This window comes from Dermacentor andersoni, chromosome 11 (assembly GCF_023375885.2).
Source record: "Dermacentor andersoni chromosome 11, qqDerAnde1_hic_scaffold, whole genome shotgun sequence".
Classification (NCBI taxonomy): domain Eukaryota; kingdom Metazoa; phylum Arthropoda; class Arachnida; order Ixodida; family Ixodidae; genus Dermacentor; species Dermacentor andersoni.
This window is the reverse complement of record NC_092824.1, coordinates 89,029,521-89,044,967: the sequence shown is the minus strand read 5'-3', so window position 1 is coordinate 89,044,967 and position 15,447 is coordinate 89,029,521. Positions and strand designations below refer to the sequence as shown.

The 15,447-nt window shown below is 45.1% G+C and overlaps 1 protein-coding gene across 4 annotated transcripts in view; it reads right to left on the bottom strand.

Annotated features, from left to right (window-relative positions):
* Positions 1-3,368: 3,368 nt before the first annotated feature.
* Positions 3,369-15,447, bottom strand: part of Stacl (SH3 and cysteine-rich domain-containing protein) — a 326,980-nt gene continuing 314,901 nt past the window's right edge. For all 4 annotated transcript variants that reach the window (XM_055064396.1, XM_055064398.1, XM_050167484.2 and 1 more), the window contains 3 exons: positions 13,550-13,601; positions 12,584-12,721; positions 3,369-11,605 (listed from right to left, as the gene is read on the bottom strand). In XM_055064396.1, the coding sequence (XP_054920371.1) occupies positions 11,501-11,605; positions 12,584-12,721; positions 13,550-13,601 (295 nt within the window). In that variant the 3' untranslated portion in view covers positions 3,369-11,500. The remainder of the gene's footprint in view (positions 11,606-12,583; positions 12,722-13,549; positions 13,602-15,447) is intronic.

Sequence of the window (15,447 nt, the reverse complement as noted above, 5' to 3'; positions counted from 1 at the left end):
TCTGCGAAGAAAAAATAATCTTAGATGGTTTCTCTGCATTTCTTTCTTTCAAAACAGAACAAGGTTATTTGAGAAAGAAAAAAATAACTAAGCAAACGCATAGTCTGGCTCTAAGGGATATACGTAAAATGCCGACTTAGCTTTCGTTTTATGCAAATGTCTTGTGTTCGCGTCAGGAAAAACTTATTCCAAAAACGACAGTTAAATACTGCCTGTATTATCTCGGTAAACCCCAGCTTGCCACACCGTGAGCGACGTGTGCTGTGAGTGCCAAAGGACTCGGAAGAAAGACTGATTTGAATTTACCCATACCGTTCGATACTTAATAGCGCCCCGGGAAGAGGAAGTACTTTTTAATTGCGGTTTCTTCTTGGAACCGCAATGCATCGACTATTGTTTCCCCAAAATTTCTGTTTAATGGAATGGCTGGCCTCTTGAAGGACCACTTATGTATGACTGAATATAGTCTCAGTCGGACTGGTACCCTCCCATGATCAGCTGCCCATCGTTCTCGTATGTAATTTCCAGCAAAAACTACTAGAGGAAACTCTGGCGCTTCCAACCGTACGGCTTCTGTATGGTGCCTCAATACTACGTGCTGCGGTACGAGAATGACGGGCATGTGCACGTAGGAAGGAAATAAACTAGGAGAGGAGATTACGTCACGTACCCAGCCTTGGCAAGCGAACTCTCCGTGAAGTCAGTCCTTTCGCTTTTTACCTATATTAGTATCATCCAAACACGTGACACTTTCGAGACTCAGTGTATTGGCCGAGAGGGTTTGGTTCGCGGTAGTTTTTTAATCGATGCGCACTTTCTCGGCTGGCCTGCCGTAGCTCTGCCTGCCGAGCGGGACGACTAAAACCTACCGCTCGCTCTGATGTGACGATCACGTGTCGGACCGACTGGTATCGCTTCAGTCGTGTTGGGCAATGCTCTCTCTGAATTCTTTTTTTCCTTCTTCCATGGGTATGTGAATTGATTTGTCTAATCTTCGTGTTCGTGGCTTCAAGACTAGAGAGTTTTGGAATAGGGGCCTCAATAGTTTGGGGCCCCAAAGAGCTTTGCGGGAATTAGCGTTGGGGCACGCAGGAGTGAAGCGTTTTAGAATAGGGCTTTGCGTTTGCGGATAGCGTCTTGCGCTGACAGCACCACTACGGCATCAAAGAAGAGCTATTAGAAATAGTTAAATAAAAATTAAAAATTAAATTATAGGCTTTTACGTGTCAAAACCACTTTCTGATTATGAGGCACGCCATAGTGGAGGACTCCGAAAATTTCGACCACCTGGGGTTCTTCGTGCACCTAAATCTAAGTACACGGGTGTTTTCGCATCTCGCCCCCCTCGAAATGCGGCCGCCGTGGCCGGGATTCGATCCCGCGACCTCGTGCTCAGCAGCACAACACCATAGCCACTGAGCAACCACGGCGGGTAAATAATTAAATAAATTATACAATTTTATGATAAGAATAGTAATTTTGACTTTCGTGTTTTAGCGTTTAATTACAATTTAAAGGTTATTCTATTAGCAGCAAACCATTAGTTGCGCTTACATTTGAGTAAACAACATTATACGTGCCTTCACCAGCCAAGCTAAACCGTGTTAGGCCTACGAGCCATGAAATCCGCAATCGAATTCGGAATCAGCGGCGTAGTTAAGAGAAAGCGATAACCGCAGTCACTTCTCCTAGCTGGCGAACTTCACGCGTTACCACGAATCGAGCCCAGTTTGGTGCTATGTTAGAGCTGTCGCTTCAATAATGGGTGCCGCCATGTTTGTTTACGCAAATCTTTTGGGACAGCTTTTGGGGCTCCGGCTAAATCAGTGAAATAGCGTGCCCGACGCAAAAACCAAACGCAGTTTGCGTCTCGCACATGCGCAGTGGCTCCGACGCTATTTCTTTGGGTCCCCAAATGTTTGAGGCCCCTATTCTAAAACTCTGTACTTTCTTGTCACGTTATTTATTAAGCTTTAACTAAGTTATCTAAGTGTTTCTAACTTAATCGAAAATTTTAAACGATGTAGGCAATAAGTTTCTGCGCACGTGCATATAATCATTGCGAATTGCTACATTTATAACACAACATTCTTCTCAAATGACCGTTTCGCCAAGTTACAAAGCCGTTCGAAGTCACAACGACGACGTTCAGGCAAATTCATCGCACACGCCGACGTAGGCAGTGCACCGCTTGATTTCAGTCAGTGCGAGGCCACGAAGAAAATATTTTTCGTTTGTTTCACGAAATAATTGGTCTCTGAACTTTTGCTCGTGAGTGTACATCAGCGGCAACGTGCAAAAAAAAAAAAAAAAAAAATGTTTAACTACTATCGCAAGTGTTTTCACACTCAGTTTTAGGGAAGATCGGAATTAAATTTAGAAATTTTCCGTGCCCCCAATCTACGGCCATCGGCTATTCATAAACTGGCTAGTTTAAAACATTATTACCCATTGACCTCCGGTAAACTGTAGCGATTATGTCGGCAGTGAAACGTTTCTGTCAAGCTCCTCATAATCGATGACCATCGGCTAATGCACCTGTTTGCAGCCCGTGGATTGCCTTATTTTAGGCTAGTCAGCCTGAAGTTTCCTGGCGCAGAGTATTGAACACGTTTCTTCTGGCTGTTAAGGTTGGTAATCTTTGTAGCCGTATTTTCAGTCGATAGCTTGGGTGGATGTCATGCATTTTAATCCTGTTTGTGAAGGTAATAGCACAACGCCGGAGACATCTGCAGAAGCAGCAGCGCTGGTGCTGCCGTTGACGTCATAGCCTTAAGTTGGTGCTAGTAGCTTTGCTACGTCAACCACACTCTGCGGTGCTCCGGTACTCCGGTACTCCGTAAACTCTGAAAACGTCTGCGAACAGCTAAAGCTAAATTTTCACTCTTGCGTGACCTATAGCGTTAAGCGAGGCGCCTCGATGTCGCCCACGCGCATCCAACTAATGCCTCGCGACAATTACGCGTGGCTTAAAATAGCATCCTATATACATAGTATGCACGTACGTCATTCAAGGATATACTCCACGACTTCCGGTTTACGGCGGCGCCATGTTGGGGAACCTATAGGCCTATGCGCGCGCCTTTTGATAAGGTTCCCCAAGATGGCGGAAGGTAGCGGAAGCAGACGACAACAGCGGATGTGACGTCACGTGCATACTATGTATAGGACGCCTACCATTCCTTGCGTCACATCCGCTTCTTCTGGTTTAGCCGACCAACGTTTACTGAAAGTGACATACCTGAAAGTGATCGATCGAGAATGCGGCAATCGCATTCTTCCGCTCGTACTGCACGAGCTCTTATTCCGTTTGAAACAAGACAAACGATTTAAATCACGCGCAAAATGAACATTCAACGTACACAATAAACTGTACTCTGTTTTTTATTATTCTTTCTTTTTTCTTAAAAGATCATAACTCCACGGCACGTTGTCGTCAAGCAAGTCAACCGCGACGAAACAGTGAATAGAACCTCTTCACACATCTCTCATCCAAAAATCATTTTCCATCTTTGGCAGAGAGTTTAGTATGATTAACTACGATACAGTGAACCTGTGGAAGAGAAGCAGGTCTTTTTTTTTTTTTCAAGCTACATGTAACGCGGGTGAAGAGCGCGTGTGGTCAAGACATCACCTACAAGGTCAAGAACATGGCACCAGAAACAGTGTGTGAACTACATGAGTGCGTGTGGCTCGTACGCAGTAGAAGTGTGACGTGTGCAAATCACACCGAAATATATATGTATAAAGCCCGTCTGCTTGCGTACGGTCAAGCAGACGACAACTCTTGTTTGAAGACGTCCAGCAGCCACGCCGTACGAAGCGGTGAAGCCAACGTGGCTGCCTGAACTCAGTGCCCAAGGGAGACGGCCCGGCAGAGTTCGATAAACGCATTATTTTTATGCATCCTACTGTGTCACGTGTCCGTCACGTGTTAACCATCTGCGTATTCACAGAACACGACTCGCAGATGCATCTGGCAGGCAGTGCGCAAATCAGACGACGCTAAAGACAGATACATAACAGTAGAATAAACACAAAACCGGAACGCGTCGTCTGTGTTCATAGTAGACGCTTGTTTTGCGCTGTGGCCCCTTATGCCTGCGTAGTAAAAACTCAATTTTAGCTATTCCTGGAACATCTAAGTGGAATTTTTGGTCATTTAAGCAAACTTCATTCTCTACGCGACTGGCTCTAGCAACGGAATCTTTGCGCCATTGAGCGTTAACCTTTTGCCCGAGTCGCTTTCCATGTGTGGATGGTTACTCTAAGTAAACCGCGAAGAAGCTAGCGCTCGACAAATAGAGAAACTACAGGTGCTGGCAATTCCAAGCTCTGTATGGGCAACGAGGATACCACAGAAACCACTTCACTGTTACTTGTACGTACACAGCACATGTCGTCGATATTGTTTTACTGAAGTCTATACAAAAATAGCAACTGTGTGACTCTCGACTCCAAAGAAGTTGGTTAACACCGGCGCTTTTCTAACGTCTCTTTGTACTGCTATTTAACAGCTATGCGTGTTCACAACCCGAACCTCTGGATAGACTTATGAAAGCGTTTCTGGCCCTGAACGTAACACTCTTGACCGAAATTGCACTGAATTGTGAATCATGCGTTCAAAGCTCCTGTATTAACCCTTCTCGTGTCTGGGCGTGGTGCCCAAGTCACCCGCGCGAGCCATGAGTCTGACCGCCATTCGAAAAAAAAAACGTAATCACACTTCCGTGAAACCGACAGCCTAGAGGCGTCGCAAATAGTTCATCACTGTCACAATTCACGAATGTATGGTGGCTAAGCGTAACGGTTACACTACTTAAACCGCGAGGTGGGTGTGCATGCCTATCGGTGAAGCTTGAAATCTACGGACTTGAAACCTGGCAAGTTGTACAACAGCTCGCAGAGTTCCAGCTGAACTTTCACGCGAGATTATTGTATGAAAGCCATTAGTACGGTGTCTGTGCTATCAAAATGCTTGTAGGCATTTTTTTTTTTCGGAGAGTGGAAGGATTACCATTGGCGAGCTTGTAAGCAGGTTTTCGCTCTCCTCCTTCGCAAATACACAACATAATAATAAAAAAAAGAAATAGTAAAGAGACACGTGCACAGATGGACTATGCAGTATTCACAGGGGCACCGAAGAATAAATATAACTGCGCACTTTGCACGCTAAAGTAAACATTGACTTGACCTATGTAATCTGATTCCCGCTGTCGTGATGCTAGGCGCAGGGATTTCTGCAACATTGGAGGATAGTTAGTTCGCAAATCTGCTTAAACTCAATGAAATTCATTGTTAACATTTTCAGTGCTGGACAATCAAGACAATTCTCTCACACACACACACACACACAAAAAAAAAACATTAAATGAAAAGAAAAGAAGAAAGATATACCTTATAATAGCCAGGTTTAAAGTGGTGACATAACAATACTCGACATTTCCGAACATGCAAGCACAATCATACATCAAGAGCCGTGTCCGCATCTTGGGATATGTAAGAAAAGTAAAAAAAAAGGCACCGAAAGAATTGAAAGCGAGCACTGCTTTTTACAAATGATTGGCGTAAAACAACTATCACCAGGTTCTCAACAACTAAAATTCAGGAAGCATAAGAAACCGCTATTTATGACTGATGTTCTTTCCTAGCTCAGATTCTGTCGTAGCCTTCAGGGGCACAATATTTTTTCCATTGCTCACTTGTAACCAGTCATTACAATCGTCACTTGCAAGATGGTTGTGACTACATGTCGTTTTCTGCAGATTCTTTGATGCAACGGTCTAGAGTTGCGAATTTTTAGATCAAATTTTAAAGGGAATATTTTTGGCAGCTACCACCGCTTCGCATAATATTTCAGTTTTTGTTGAAAGCCAAAGTTACTTTGTCACTGCTAAGACAAAAGCTTTATCAAGAATTTTGAATCTCAACATCTCGTAAACTTGAAGCAAGGCTTAGGAATTTCGCTTGAAAACGGCTTGCCTCGATGCCAGAAACCAGGGAAGCAGCGAATTGCGCAGATGCGCATACGCAAATACGTGAGCGTCTACGATATTGTAAATCATCATCATTACCTTAGTGACAAGAAATATTTTGTGTTTCGTATTCCTGGCACTTGTTTTCTGGTAGGATTGTATCGTTCTTTGTCTTGCAGTAATTGCTATCTGTACACATACATTTTCACAGTTTTTCTGTTTGCACACTTGGTTGTATCGCTAGAGTACATCATTGAAAGAACGAAAATCTCCCCGAGGGCCCAGAAACTGCTCCCCAGTAGCAGGCGCATTATCCCCGCTTCCGATGTACGAGGGTGTTTAATCTATGATATGTGCGGTGTGTGACCAGACCAGCAGGCCTCTCCCGGACCATTTCCGAACGTCTAACGGTGTGCTGTACGTTAAAACAGCCCAACTCGATTAAACCATTTCTCTGCAGTATATGAGTTAAAACCATGCATGCGTTATCAACGTTTCTCTCGAGTCTCTCTACGTTCAGTGCGTGGTGCGTCAACGTTTGAAGAAAATATTGGTGCAGCAATGTACAAGATATTTACATCTGGCAAGGCCGGCATGGCTGCTTGATGCTGCCGCACTTTAAACTGGGTTCCTAAAGCCAAACGAGGAAGAGTACAAATATTTTGACACCCCCATCTTCGCCTGCGCAAGAATAGGCGAAAATAAAAAAAAAGGTATTCTAAAATCTTTTTTTTCAGATCCAAGATGGCAGTATGTAAATACACTTTTGACACCTAAGTACTTGCTTTAATTAAACCACTCATATTGCAAATGCCGAATTTACAACCAGTGTAAGCTTTGCTTGCGAAATAGTTGTAAGCTAATCATTAAGAACCAGAGGGTGAGGTAGAAACGCTAGTAACTAGTGCGTTGTAGAAGCTCTTATGATACTCGAAACTGACGAACGATCGTCTCAGAAGTTCAGCCAATAGGAAAGGAATGCCCACGCTCATATAAACTGCAAGCCAATGCAATCACGTCTCTTAGCATGATTGCGAAAAGTTAAATTTTTTAGCATTTGACAACTTTGTAGCTACATATTACACGTTTGCTCGCCAGCCACAAACGTCAAAAGTAAAGCTTCGTTTCCCTTATTAGCATGAAAAAGTCGAGTGTCTGAATACCTAGATGGTCATATGTGGTGCGTGGTATAACACGCATTCTTCGCTTTCCTGTTCACATATGTACAGTCGGCCACGAAAGTTTGCGGGACTCGAGGTATGCAAAACAAGCTGAATCGCCGTGAATCCGGGCAACACAACCTTGAATTCAAAGTTTTGGCCTGCAGGATCCATTGCGACCTACGCAGTTATTCGGTAAAACAGAAGCGCCACGCCTTGAAAGAACAGAAATTCACATTTTCCGCGGGACCTGTGTGTCGAATTATTGTAGACAATTTTTTGCCCGCAAACATTTGTGGCAAGCTTTTGTGACCGACTGTATGCGTGTTCAGCGGTCCCTGCGTGAACGATGTGAAGCGATCTCATAGCTCACGTGTACCTAGCATTTTGACATAATAAACTTCACTAATCATTAGCGCGCAATATTTACTGCCATTATTCTCGGGTTAGAATTAGCAGCTAGCTCAACCTATCAACGCCTTTGCTCGACGTCACATGACGGAATGATCGCAGCACGCGGCTACAAGCAGCCCATGCCAGTCTTGAGCTCATTTGTTATGCAAATATGACTTATTTAGCTCACAACAAGGACAACCTCCAGAAAACTCTGTAACAGTTGTATCCATCTCTCGTCAACGAGTCATATACTCGGCGAAATATTTCTTCTCTATACGGCAACATCAATCTATACAACGTACCAGGAAACGGTACCATGGTGAGAAAAACTAAATTCCTCTCCCGTAACATCATTTTATGACTCTGTAGGTCGAGCAGAGGAAGTGACGTTTTGGCAAGGTGAGAAATGAATCTCCGTAACTATCTTTTTCAATGTACCGCGCAGAGCTAGCGTCTGATCTCTGTCGCAGCAAACTGCGCTTTTTTTTTTTTATCGGCGCTGAGCCGGAACTCTGAATTTAGACATTTCTGTCGTGGCACGAAGGCCGACGTAGATCAGTGTGTTCGATCAGTCGGTTAACTAAGCAGTGACACGATGAAGAAAATGCACACAACAGTGCTGCATTCGAACTAAGGAGCTTACGCTTGTCTTGACGAAAAGGATTTGAATGACACTAGTTCAAACCGTTTGGTCAATGCTCGCGCGAACTTTACTCGGTGCGAACGTCTTTCCTTTGTAGACGCTCTGTTTGCAGCAAGTGAAAATCGAAACGTGAAGAATTCGGTTGTACACGACGTTGTTTTCGCAAATTCTTTTTGGCACGCGCTTTGGTGATTTTTAGAGGCCCTCGTTATCCAGTACTCGAAAATAATTTTTCACGTCTACCTAATAAGCAACGTTATCCGTTGAACAATTGTATATCCAGATTGAAAACAAAGCTGATTCAATTACGAGTTTGGTTCGAGACCTTGGGTATGTCGAAGGGTATGTCGCACTGTGCAAGCCACACACAACATGGAATAAATAAATAAATAAATAAATAAATAAATAAATAAATAAATAAATAAATAAATAAATAAATAAATAAAGAAGCAGGCATCCCACACGACGCCAATACGAAGTAACAAAGACGATCCAGAGAACAAAGTAAGTTTCACGACTACTTGCCAAAGCGACACTTCCGCTGCTTACGACAAAATCATGTCCATGGCAGGATCGGCAAAACACTTCACAGCACGGTCAATGCGACCTACGCAAATTGCACGCTTGCAATCAATCACTCGCTACGACTAATCAAAGCCTATTGCGACGCAATTGGGTTAATATATGTGATGACCAATAAACAATGGGTTCAGCTGGAAAGCATCACCACCAACAGCTAGGCCGCGGTGAAAGATAGAAAATATACGTTGCCGTCAGCTGCTTGTCCTGGCAGTCGCCTGCCTGGTTTCCCTCGATAAGAAAAAAAGAAGAGAAATAAATTCGCAATGAGCCGGAGGCGCAATAAAGCTCTCTGTCACCATAATAGCGAGAAGGTATATCGGCGACGACAATCGCAAAGTCGGCAGTTGGACTTGTGAAAGTTTGTCGCGGTAAATATAGCGAATGTGGGTACGCGCTGGCGCTGTTGGAGTTGGTGTATACGGTTCCCCGGTGTGACCGGGAAAATCAAGAAAGCGCGACTGAAGTCAGGTGCGACATCTACGGCGCCAGCGGGCAACGTCAACAAAGTCGGAAGAAAACACGTAGCCTCTCTCTAGTTTATGAGGTACAAGTAACTGTACCGGATGTTTCGCCGCGAGTTGGAGTTTTCGAAAGCTGTTTGTCTTGTGATTCACTAAACGTGTTGCTTGGCCATAATGCTGGCGTTGTTACAATTATAACAGTTCGAATGCTTCATTTAACTTTGTAAATAACTCAGGTTTTGCAGCAGCTGTGGACAGTATTGTTGTAAAACAAAAACAAATGGACATATCGGCACGCATTCTAAGTAATTCCGTTTATCTGAATGAAACAAAAGAAAAAGAGACGAACGCTTTGCATGGAAGTGTCCTAGGAGGAACGCCAAATATTTCATATCCTTGGAGCAAATGTGCTAAAGCTTGTTGGATAATGTTTTATCTACTAAGCGATAAAATTCCTTCAACTGCTATGTCCGTCTTGTTCCTCATGTACGCTTTGTCTTTTTTTTTGGAAATAAGAGTATTCTTTACTAAAAGAAACCTGTTAAACTTTCCAGCAAATATCAGTGCAGCCCATCTTGGAGACGCTCACGACAGTGCTTGCCGAAGAGTGCTGCGGCAAGTGTGCAAACGGTAAAGTCTAAATTGTCATAATTAAATGATGTCACGAGACAGTTTCATAGGCATAGAGTTTCTCACTATAACACCTAGAGGGAAATCTGGCGCCACCGTCTACAGGAGTTTCTTAAGGGGCGCCGTGCCGTCATGGGAATGACGGTATACGTGTCTGCGAGGCTTGTGTTGGCTGGTGTTGTGAGAGGCTTCGTCTAAAACGTGGATATGGCTACACAAATAACGCGTTCTTACTGTAAAATCTTCATAAAATGTTTCCATTCACGCAAGTTGCATCTTTACTCACCTACAATGCATGACGAAGGGAATAAAAGCAAGAACAGACGACAAACTGTTTCAAAGTGAGCGAGAATCTTGTCGTCTGTCCTCCAACTTTAGCGGCCCGCTAATACTTTTTACGTATCATGTAATTGTACATGCAATAACAAGTTCTTATAGTTAAACAAAACATGTTTTTTGTAATAATAAAGCTAAAACAGCTTTTTACGTGCAGTTTTAGTAGAATATGAATCATTGTGACAGACGGAACGGTGCTTGCCTGGCTCTCCGAGAACGATGCCAATACAAAGTCACAATATACCGGCATTCCCATGCATACCACAGCGCAGCAGCGACAGATTTTCCTCTAGGTAATATAGTGAGAAACTCTATGTTCATAGGCTTTGCCACCGCGGCTGCCACAGCGCTCAGTGTGATGACATACCAAAGAACTGCATTCCAGTTTTTCAACTAGCAGAGGAAGCAACAGCGTTTCACTGTGGTCAAAGGTCGGCAACCTTGTCTAGCTGCAGCTTCTACCAAGGAGGTAGCTGGGAACGGACGGTTTAATAATTATCACTGTTGGTGCCTGCGAATATCCATGCAAACTGGAATGCGGTAAGTGGCACTAGACAGGGATCTTGAGAAATAATTAACTTTCAACTTGGCGCGATTGGCCATGCTAATTTTGCTTGTAGGCTTGTTTTTATTGCCGCTGAAGACGCGGCGTTTTTGCTTAAACTCTGCCAACCATGCGAAAGCAGACTGCTTCCAACGCTAGAACGAAAGGACTGGTATGCGCTCAAATATAGAGAAAAGAAAGGCGCATAAGCTCATGAAGAGTCAAGGATAACAAAGAGAGACACGGGAAAACAATAACGGGGGGCAGTAAACTTTCTGAGAGGGAAAAAAAAATCGTCACAACCTGCGAACAGCTTCGCACCAAAATTCATTCCCTGCGTACTTTTCGTTAGGCCTACATCTTCTCCGTGAACACAGTCACTCCCGAGTCGACGGAGGTCTCGCGGAGCGTCGACGATGCACTCCCAGTCAACCTTTCACGAATGATCGCTCCACACAGTCGAGAACAGACAAGCAATTTGCACGCATCGAATAAACGAAACCGGAAATTAGATATAAAAATGAAAAAGAAAAAGAAGAGGCCTCGAATGTGCACACTGATCGGCATGGCGACTGCGTCCATCAGTTCGGTCACGATCGCCCCGTCGCCGAGCTTGAGCGACTGCAGATGGTGCCCGCGAGGTTATGGAGGAAGTACACGGAGAAAGAGGAAGTCGGCGACGATGGTGGTACACGCAGCTTCCCGGAAAGTCTCGCTTTCCTTCCCGCACCACCACCACCACATCCGGGGAAGCGCGGAGTAGGACGTGTGGTTCACACTTCCTGTAGGTACTTCAGTGGGCAAGGCAGCGCCTTGTCGCCGAGCCCCGTCCGCACCAACACCTTGCCGTCCATCTCGTCGGCCACTTGGATCACGATCTGCGTCACAGAACGATGGGCGTGGCTACAGTGCACCACGTTGCATACTTTCGGATTCGCCAGTGAGCGCGTGTCGAATCGAATTAGAAGCGTGTCAAAAAGCAGACCCCTCGTTTTACCGCATCGAGGGCGAAGAGAGCGCTGAAAGATATTCGAGGGAGTGTCCGCTTGCAACTTAATATCCCTTTTATTTGAATTGAAATACATTTTTAGGCAATTTTTCATACAATAACATTTCAAGTGGTCCCGTACATACCTCTGCGATAATGAAGTGTGTTGTGTACTGGCAACGGCAGAGAAAATGTGCTCAATCGAGAGATATACTCCATTTGGAGAAATCTTGAAAACAGGGTCAAGTGGTGGCGAAGCAATTGCACTCCCGCAAATGCAGTCTTTACGTACGGCGGAGCCTTTGGGAGACGTTGGGCCGTTTTGTGAAACCGCTCGCGTTCGGCGACACATTAGGTTACGTCACGCGTCACGTGACCCAATATACAGCGCGATGTCTGACTCTATAACAACGGTAGGGTGGCTAGAAGCACCCTAACAACGGGGAATTCGTTGATGTCGCCACGTTCCTGTCGCCCGCCCAGTCAGCGCAATGGGCTGCTACGTGACTTGACATTGATGCTAGCGGGAAATGCGCCCAGTCTAAAATAAAATTCCACTTTACTTTATAGCGTATTTTTTTATCAGGACTGGAAGGGCGCCCAGTGCTAAATTCTGCGGTCTGCCGCTTGTATTACATCAACAACGCGTTGCGTTTTGACAAGTAAGCATCGATTACTGCACAAAATTGATAAACAGGCGATACGGCAGGAGGTAACGAAACTGTGATCCACCCATATGACTTGAAAATATTTCTCACTAGCTGCCGCTTGTACCTCCTGAACTGGCTCGTCCAAAACTCTCCGCCGCAGCGATATTCATAAGCTACACGCGTGAAAAGGGACGAGTGCTTTGAAGCGCAGGTCTCACCTGATCACGCAGCAGCTTGACGGGTTCCTGCCCGTCCATGACCTGTATGGAGTGCAGCACCTGTAGAGCCCGCTCGCCCGAATGGAGCTTGGCCACGTACTTGGACGGGAAGAACCCCACGCGGCCCAGGCACTTGCCCTGCGAACCCACCGAAGCACATTGGTCTGCTTCTCCCTACACATTGGTCTGCTTCTCCCTGCTTGGTTTGTTAATGCTAAAGATAAACGTCCCAAGTAATACTGGAAGAGGGACCGATGTTGGCCCAACGTAGGGCTATCGTTTCGTGAACTAGAGATTTTAAAAACATAAATCGTCCGTGACTAATATCGTCCATTGTTCCAAGAAGAGTTCTGGAAGTGGGGGATGGGGGTCGACCGGCATATATCACGCAGGTTAGCTGCACGATATATCTAATTGTCCAGGTAGGTGATTAAAATGTCACTGATTAACTTTTGCGATCAGTCCTTTAGGGCACAATTTGCAGTTGTACAAGTGAAGCCGATTCAGTCAGTGCGCTGGACCCATCAGTGTCGATAGATTTATTCCGAAAATCCGCTGTAAATGCATTGTAGTTATACAAATACAAATACAAATACAAATACCTTTATTTCAACATCAGGGATGTTAGGGGTGCAACCAAAAAGCCTTTGACTGGCTTGACAGAGGGGCACACCCTCTGTATCGTAAGAAACTATTGAATGTCAGATTTTGTAGATAGATATGGAGAATGCGGTGCTAGTCTTAATATTTATGCTAAGAAGGCACGAATACACTGCTGACCGGCTTCAATTTCGCAGAAATATGTGCATATGGTGACTTAAGTTAGCATCTGCGACTTAAGTAGTGGTCTTAGCCGGCTAGCTGTACGAAATTAGTATCGCTCGAAAAACACTGAACAAGAAGTTCATCTCATTGTTCGTGCAAAGATATTCGCAGCGCGGGATATGATAGCGATTGAAAGCTCACCTGCCACCAATCTGGGTCTGTGGTATCGATCACAGTCACCGTATCACCAGCCCTGAAATCGGAGCGTACGTTAATTACCATGTTTGAGCGAACGATCAACAAAGCTTTGCTGCGCAAGCTATGAATCGTTGGTCACGGTCTGTGAAAAAAAGAGGGGGGGGGGGATTCGCGCAAGTATCGGCAACTGCACATCACACAGACAGCGAATTATTAAGCAGCAGGCTCCAGATAGTTAATGCATCAACATCGAAACGTTCTGGACCTACTAAGACTACACTCTACGCACTAAGACTACACTCGTGAGATGTTTCAGGCCGGATTTCTCGGGCCGACGATTTGCTGCACTTTTTCTTCCGCTTGTGTTATAGCAGGCCATTGCTGGGTTATTTCTATTTCGCCTGGTGCGGCGCGAACCACAACTGGTGTTCTGTGAGCCATCGCTGCTTTTCGTTGATGCTGTCGTGGAGCTTCAGCATGGTTGACAGGCTTGCAGAAAGCCCGTAGCCAAGCTCTGCCATATTATCAAACTCGGCCGCGTTTGCGTTTTGAGCCAATCAGAGAGGGCGTCACCGCCTCTTGAGCCAATCAGAACTGACAAAATAGGAAAGTTGGTAATAAACCCCGGAAGTCTGATCCTTGGCATATCCCCGGCTGTGTGTATACGTGCCACAGCTTGGGACCGTCGCAATCATAATTGTTATGACCGTCATTGTCTGCATTTAATGGTGCGCCAAGGCGAACGCATCGCGCCCTGTGGTAGAATTCGTTTGCGGATGCGCAGCGGTTCTATTTTGTGGAATTTCGCGACGTATTGCAACGGACGTCGCCGCCACCAGCTATAAGTTCAGGCATATACAAGACTTATAAGAACGTGCGACGGCTGCCTCTGCAGACTTCCCTTACAGAGCATGGTTTCGGAAGCAACGAGACGTCCGAACTAGTTCGGAGAATTCTGTGCCATGTCCTCCACGTTGCTGATTTCCGCCACAACAGATTTGCCACATTCAGTTTCCCTGCTCTTCGAGTTGTCTATTCTTTCCCCTCGGTTTACGGTTTGCTAGCTTCCTGGTTAGGTAAGATGGCAGAGCGACCGCCACAAAATGACGTTGGTCCCGGAATTGATGCGCGGACCAGGAAGAAGCTTTCTTCAACTGCGAATCTTTCTTTCTGAAGAACCCTATAGCTATAGTCGGGTGGATGACAATATTACCTTCCGTGAAACTACCGCTATACCTTGGGGATTTCCGCAGAATTGATTCGCCACGATTTCTGTTGTCCTTGCATTAACGCGCTGTTATATCGATTGGTTACCGTTTTGGTGTCTATTTCTTACGATAAAAGGGGGTGAAGTTATTTAGTGGGTTATTTTTTGCGCTGAAAAAATTGTTCGTTCCACCGTACTGCGAACTTTTGCATATTAATGTAAACTACACAATGCGGCGTAAAATTGTACACTGCAAGTACAGGTGCCTCCGTCAAGGCTGCTCACCCTTAGCTCCCGCATGTTTTTTTGAAAAATCCGAAGAACTTAGTAAATCAATTCAATTAAATCGTTACGCTAAGGGGCTTTCTTCGCTTGGTGAGAGTAGCCACGTTCTTCACGCAATATGCTGCAAGCGCGTTTTCACAAGCAAGAAAAAAAAATTGCGGCGATGTAGCGGTAAACGCGGGATAAATGCGTTAGCTTTGCGTCACACCTCTTTGAGATCACGGATCCATGATTTAAACCACGTTCACCACATTGCAAAGTGTTGTCCAGGAGTTCACTCGACACACGTCCTGTCTCTTCGAGGAATGAAGTGCAACTGACGGTGGTCTGCAGTTGCATTTATATATATACATATATATAGCACCTCCACCCCTTTATAATACCGAGACCGATCAAGTTGTCCAACGCT